Source organism: Hyperoodon ampullatus (assembly GCF_949752795.1).
Source record: "Hyperoodon ampullatus genome assembly, chromosome: 3".
Taxonomy (NCBI): Eukaryota; Metazoa; Chordata; class Mammalia; order Artiodactyla; family Ziphiidae; genus Hyperoodon; species Hyperoodon ampullatus.
Window position 1 is genome coordinate 94529152 of NC_136916.1, and position 6736 is coordinate 94535887.

At 38.6% G+C, this 6736-nt stretch overlaps 1 protein-coding gene across 1 annotated transcript in view; it reads left to right on the forward strand.

Annotated features, from left to right (window-relative positions):
• The window catches only part of ZNF106 (zinc finger protein 106), a gene marked incomplete at its 3' end in the record, with an annotated part of 53206 nt that extends 47035 nt beyond the window's left edge, over positions 1 to 6171 (forward strand). The window contains exons 16-22 of the mRNA XM_079700611.1: positions 191 to 382; positions 1196 to 1258; positions 2306 to 2425; positions 2947 to 3018; positions 3844 to 3915; positions 5529 to 5675; positions 6115 to 6171. Of these exons, the coding sequence (XP_079556737.1) occupies positions 191 to 382; positions 1196 to 1258; positions 2306 to 2425; positions 2947 to 3018; positions 3844 to 3915; positions 5529 to 5675; positions 6115 to 6171 (723 nt within the window). The remainder of the gene's footprint in view (positions 1 to 190; positions 383 to 1195; positions 1259 to 2305; positions 2426 to 2946; positions 3019 to 3843; positions 3916 to 5528; positions 5676 to 6114) is intronic.
• Positions 6172 to 6736: the final 565 nt, after the last annotated feature.

A 6736-nucleotide genomic window follows, 5' to 3' on the forward strand; every position in this document is an offset into this window, starting at 1 on the left:
AAGGAGTCATGAATACAGAGTGTTGGAATAGGAATGGCAGAGGTTGGGGAGTTAGGGATAGGGAGTAGATATGAGAACTTACTGGTGTTAGAATTTAGGGTTTGTATCAAGGTAGTGATTTGGGTTAGTTGATGTTGAGTTTTTCCAACTAGGTTGCTTTTACTTCATATAATGGTGGTGTATTTTTCAGAACAACAAACGACTTGAAATCTTTGAATGCCATGGCCCTCGGGCTGTCAGCTGTCTTGCCACAGCTCAGGAAGGTGCCCGAAAGCTGCTGGTTGTGGGGTCTTATGACTGTACCATTAGTGTGCGCGATGCACGGAATGGACTGCTCCTTAGAACTCTGGAGGGTCACAGCAAAACCATTCTCTGTATGAAGGCAAGTATAGTGCAAAAAATAGGAGTTCATTGTCTGGTACAAATAGAAGGGTTTGAATGAAATTTCCCATGTTGTCTAATGCCTTATTTAGAATACAGATTACTATCCTTTTTTATTTTCTTTTTTAAAAAAAATTAATTCATTAATTTATGGCTCTGTTGGGTCTTCGTTGCTGCGCACGGGCTTTCTCTAGTTGCAGTGAGCGCGAGCTAACTCTTCCTTGCGGTGCGCGGGCTTCTCATTGCGGTGGCTTCCCTTGTTGCGGAGTACGGGCTCTAGGTGTGCGGGCTTCAGTAGTTGCGGCACGTGGGCTCTAGAACGCAGGCTCAGTAGTGTGGCGCACGGGCTTAGTTGTTCCGCGGCATGTGGGATCTTCCCGGACCAGGGCTCGAACCCGTGTCCCCTGCATTGGCAGGCGGATTTTTAACCATTGCGCCACCAGGGAAGTCCCTACAATCCTTTTCTTTAGGCCTGGATTACCACAGGACATACTGTTTTTTAATATATTAACCAAGAGACAAATAAAATTGTGTCTTATTGTAGAATGTAGATATACTCGAATGCCCTTCTAGCCTGCTTCGTAATCATGCTGAGGAAGCAACAAACCCAGTAGTACATTGTCAATTCATCAGAGTACTTGGTGGCAGCACGTAAGTTTCAGTTCAGAAAATTTGTCTGAGAAACTTATTTCATACCTCGTTCATGCTCATCTCAAAATAGGGTGGGAAGTAGAATTTGCTAATGCGTATTACAAGTTAAAGGAAACTCAGAACGTTATATCGAGTCTCATTAACTGAATTTTTTTTCTTTAAGGTGGTGAATGACCTTGTGTTCAGTGGCTCCAGTGATCAGTCAGTCCATGCCCACAACATTCACGTAAGCCATGTTGGTGTAAAGAAATCTTTAGTAGAATGATGATTAAAGCTTGAAGGATTCCTCAGACCTCTTGCAATTTAAATTAAGCCCTTTTTCTATTGAAAGACTTAATAATAATCCCTGCACATAAGCTCTTGGATAATATTAAGTACTGTAGAAATTCTGACCTCATCAAAATTCTTAGTGGGGAATAGACTCAAAATTTATGTAAGGTTTAGTTTGAATGCCTCATTTAAACATGAAATAAATTGAGCATCTGAGGCTCTAAGAAAGTAGATATGATACATAGTTTAAAATAGCACAAGTAAAAACAGCCAAGAGACTCTGCTCAGGTCACAGAGGCTGCTTTTGAAGCTCAGTTCTTAGTCTGTAAACCTGGGGGTTATCCAGCCTCAGGGACTTGTTGTCCAGATCCAGTGAAATGATAAAAGTGAATATACTTCAAAAGCTATAAAATATATACACACAGAGCTGTGGCCCTTCTCTTTCTGTGACTTGGGGTTCTCCTCCAAGATATAGTGCAGGGCTTCCCTGGTGGCGCAATGGTTAAGAATCCCCCTGCCAGTGCAGGGGACATGGGTTCAAGCCCTGGCCCGGGAAGATCCCACATGTCGTGGAGCAACTAAGCCCGTGCGCCACAGCTACTGAGCCTGCGCTCTAGAGCCCGTGAGCCACAACTACTGAAGCCCACGCACCTAGAGCCAGTGCTCCTCAACAAGAGAAGCCACAGCAATGAGAAGCCTGCGCACCTCAATGAAGTGTAGCCCCCACTCGCCACAACTAGGGAAAGCCTGCACGCACCAACAAAAACCCAACTCGGCCAAAAATAAATAAATAAATAAATTTATTTTAAAAAAGATACAGTGCATACATTTTGTATAAGTAACAAATGCTTGTGGGAGTATTTCATCTGTTAAAATTAGTACAGCTACGTGTGTACAAGTAGTCTCAGAATTATGTCTTATAGAATTACAGAATTATAAATCTCAAAAGTCGGAAGGAATCTTGAAGGTCAGTCTGGTGACTCTTATCTCTCTTCTGATGCAGACTGGTGAGCTTGTAAGGATCTATAAAGGTCACAATCATGCAGTGACTGTGGTGAATATCCTAGGAAAAGTGATGGTGACTGCTTGCCTGGATAAATTTGTTCGTGTCTATGAATTACAGGTAGAATTTAGACCCAGTATTTTGCTTGAATGACTTGGGGAAACTGTCTGTTTGGATTTGGTGTTGGTTTTTCTATATGGAAAGGCTGGGGTGGAACTCAGGAATCTGCGTTCTTCACAAGTGCTGTAGACAATTATGAAGTAGCTGGTCCTTGGAGGACGCTTTCAGAAACACTACTCTGAGATACCTGGTCAGGCTCACACGTGTTAAAAATTAAATGGTTTCTGGAGAGCAGCTGTAGTCTGTAACACCTGTCTGATTCTCTTTGTGTGCAATTTCAGGTTTGAGACTTTGACACTACACAGAAATTGGTTTTATTTTTTCTAGTTACCAGCTCTTCCCTTGAGGAGAAGGAGCTGTTAGATTATGTTTCTGTTAACATGCTACTGGTACTTCAGCTTGGTACCTCAGGTGTAGTTTTAAACCTTTCAAAGGCCTTCAGGGACTATGCCTGTTAAACACAAGGTATAAATAACCTTAATTCTCTCTCTCTCTTTTTTTTTTTTCCCCCTCCACCCAAGTCGCATGATCGATTGCAAGTTTATGGAGGACACAAAGACATGATTATGTGTATGACCATCCACAAAAGTATGGTGAGTATAATTTGCCATGCCACATATTTGTCTTTGAATGTGTTTACTAAAAATTGTACAAAATATTAATAATGTTACTACTTGTCACTTCCAAAAAGGACATCTGTTTTTGATATGCCTCATTACTGAATGTCTTTCTATCTCTTGGTATTATAATATTGAAAACCCAGTAATGCTGTTGAATATTCCTTTTTTTATTAAGAGCTAAAATAATTACAATAAAAAATATAATACCACCATTAAATAGAAGGTAAATTTAAGATGTTTCCCAAAAAAAAATAAAATTGAGTGGTGCTTTTTTCAGAGACATTATGATCTGGACAGTACATTGGAATAGAGTCAGGAGATTTGGCCAGTGTGGCATAGTTATAGCAGACCTAAAAGTAGAAGCTAACTCATGTAACCCTGCTAATCCTTGATTTATTTTATTTTTAAATTTTGAGGTTGAACCAGAATGGATGTTTTTCAGACTTTAAGCAGTAGAACCTTTTGTTCCAATGAAATACAGATGCCTAATATGCAATGCCCAGTAGAAGCCAGAGCTACACCAGTTAAAGTATAAGTGGTGCCTCTGATCCCTGCCACTTCTGCTCTCAGCCACAATCCCAAGAGTGGCTCTCTAAGGAGCACAGCTTCAAAGTGTCCAGACTAGAAGATCTGCACAATACTTTCCCATTATGGTACTCTGGGGCTGGTTTGGGTTTAGGTTTATGTTTTCTTGTTGTTGTAGCTGCTACCAGTAACTTTTGACTCTTATTTTGAGGATGATTGTAGTCGTTTTATTGTGTGTTGTTTTGGTCTGATGTGATAAACCTTTTTCTCTAGATTTATACTGGCTGTTATGATGGCAGTATTCAGGCCGTGAGGCTGAATCTGATGCAGAATTACCGCTGCTGGGTAAGGAGTGAAACTGTTCTTGTCACCAGACTTAGATGTTGCACAACCCCAGGCCAATTTATAGATTTTCATTATCATCGGTTTAGCATTTTTATATTGAGCGTCTGCTTTTGCCTTCCACTATAGGACAAATAAGCTTATTTTTAAAAAACTACATAAAATGCTTCCATACTTCTGTAATGAAAAGTCTAATCTTAGGATTAGATATAAAGCATATTTAAGTATCCACTCAGAGTTTATCTCTTTTGTGTTTTTTATTTTGTTTTATTACTCTATTGATACATGCCTACAAAAACATCAACAGTACAGAAGTGTGTGAAAGAAAAGTATAAGTGCTTATTTTCATGACCTGCCCACAATACTTTACTCATTCCTCAGGCATTACATGTATTAATAGTTTGGTTTGTTCCTCATTGGTTTTTGAGGAATAGGCAGATAAAAATTTGCATTTTTGAAGTTTTAAACCTCAGTTTACTAGGCTAAATTGAGTGGTTTCTATTTTGGGATGGGAGCTCGTGATTAACCCTCAAAACTTTCACACTGTTTCTTATAAGCCTTAATTTGTTTCATCAGTTCTAATAGTTAGTTGTGACCAGAGAAAAGTTGATGGCACTGAATTTTTTTTTCCCTAAACCCTGACCTCCTTTTTCAGCATTGATGAAATGAACTGGATGCTCTCCATTTTAAAATTTGATTTTGGGTTTGTCTCTGGCCTAATTACTTTTCAGCTTTTTACACATCACTATCTTTGATTTTTAGTCTTCTCAGTGAAGACAAGCAAAATCTAGGACAACAGGCTCCAGAATATACAAATAGACTTAACTTATTTAGAGAAATGAGGAAAATACCTTCTGGTTTTAAAGCCGGGGGGATGGAATAGTGCTTACAGAGGAAAAACTCAAATTTCCATTACTTTTTAGAAATGAACATGTTAGAATGAGAATCATAGGATTTCTTTCAAGCCTGTAGGGAAAAAAAGCCAAGACGAAGAGTCTTTATGCTTTCTGACTAACAATTGAAACATAGCCACATTTATAATACAGTAAAAAAAAAAAAGTAGGTGATCACAAGACTTGATTCAAGTAATAAAAATTGTTAATAAAGTCGGGCTTCCTTGGCAGTTTTCTACAACAAGTGTTTCCACAAATGTAGTTTTCTTTATCAGACATTTATATTTTCAAGTTTACAAGTCAACAGTTCTTAAAATTGTTAAAAATAACCCTTTAAGTATTGCAGGAAAGCTCTTTGCCTTTCTTAAATAAATGGACTAAGAAACTCATTTTATGGTGGCAAGATAAAGCATAAGTATGGTTTAAATTGAATTTTATGTAACTTGTCTGTCAGTATTTGCTAACAGCTTCCTTATCTAATGATGTAATGACTGCCTTAGTGCTTTGCCTTCTCAAAATATTGCACTGTCAAAAGACTTCCCAGTCTTTTCAAGTTTCTCATTAAATTGATGATTAATTTGGTTGCCTCTGGCTTTGTTGAATTTCCTAGCCAAGAATAAATTAAAGCATAGGGGCTTACTTACAGGATGCAAGTGAGGAATATTCTCATTGTATGTTTCCTATGCTCTTTATAACTTACCCTTTCATTCTGTTTCTCTCCAGTGGCATGGTTGCTCTCTGATATTTGGCGTTATAGATCATTTAAAACAACATTTGCTGACTGACCATACAAATCCGAACTTTCAAACTCTGAAATGTCGCTGGAAGAACTGTGATGCTTTTTTTACTGCTAGGAAAGGATCCAAACAGGTACATCAGTGGGATTTGAGGTCAACCTGGGGTCATTTGACTGCTCAGAGCAGGGTTCAGTAAACCTTTTTTGCCTTATTAGAATGTTCAGAATTGCAGTAAACAGGGAGAGTGTAGGGATTTTTCTTTTTATTACTATCCAGGGATTTGGTGTATAGCTTAATGAGGTTTCAAATGAAGAATAGGTAGTTTCTGAGAAAGAGCCTAAAGAGAATGTTTTCACATGTTTCCAGTCCAGTAACTGAACCTAGAGGTTTATTACAGTGCTCTTGTTAAGAACTCATCTTTAAGTGCGCAGTTCCACGTAAATTAGAGTGCTGGGTCCTAACTGCCTTTCATGTATGGATCTTAGAATGTACCTGTGAAGCTCCCTGGCTTTGACTTTCTCTTGTCCTACTACCATCTTTTCTCTCACGGGCCCTTTTCCCTTTATTCCTAGGATGCTGCAGGACACATTGAACGACATGCTGAGGATGACAGCAAAATTGATTCATGAAGTTTCTTGCCTCCCATGTTGGGAAGTCTTTAGTTGAACTAATTTCACATCAGCCCCTTACACAGGCCAGTGTCTTCCCTTCCCTAGTCAATCAGGGAAGGAGAGAGTGGTTACTAGCCAGGCTTACCACTAACATAAGTCTGGGCAGCTCTATGGGATGATAGGTTACACTTCTAAGTTCTTGCTGGAGGTTTGTCAGATTTAAACAGATTTTTAAGGAACCATACTCTTCTGGGACAGCATGGCATATAGTAATTTATGCTGCTGGTGTTCTCCAGATGTTTATTAAAGATACAGATCTTAATTGGCTACCTGGTTTGACCCTAATCATATGTATATTTTATTGATTTCAGTCTGTGATTTTTAGTTTCTGTTCTTATGATGGTTTAAACCTATAGGCAGGCTTTTAAGTACAAATTTGTCCACTGCTAGATTTTTAGGATCAGTTTTAATTTCTCCTTAATTATTACAATCAGTTAATTGTAACAGCTGGATATTTAAATTGGAAGCAAATAGTTTCCTTTCTTTTTCTTTTTTTGCGGTATGCGGGCCTCTCACTGTTGTG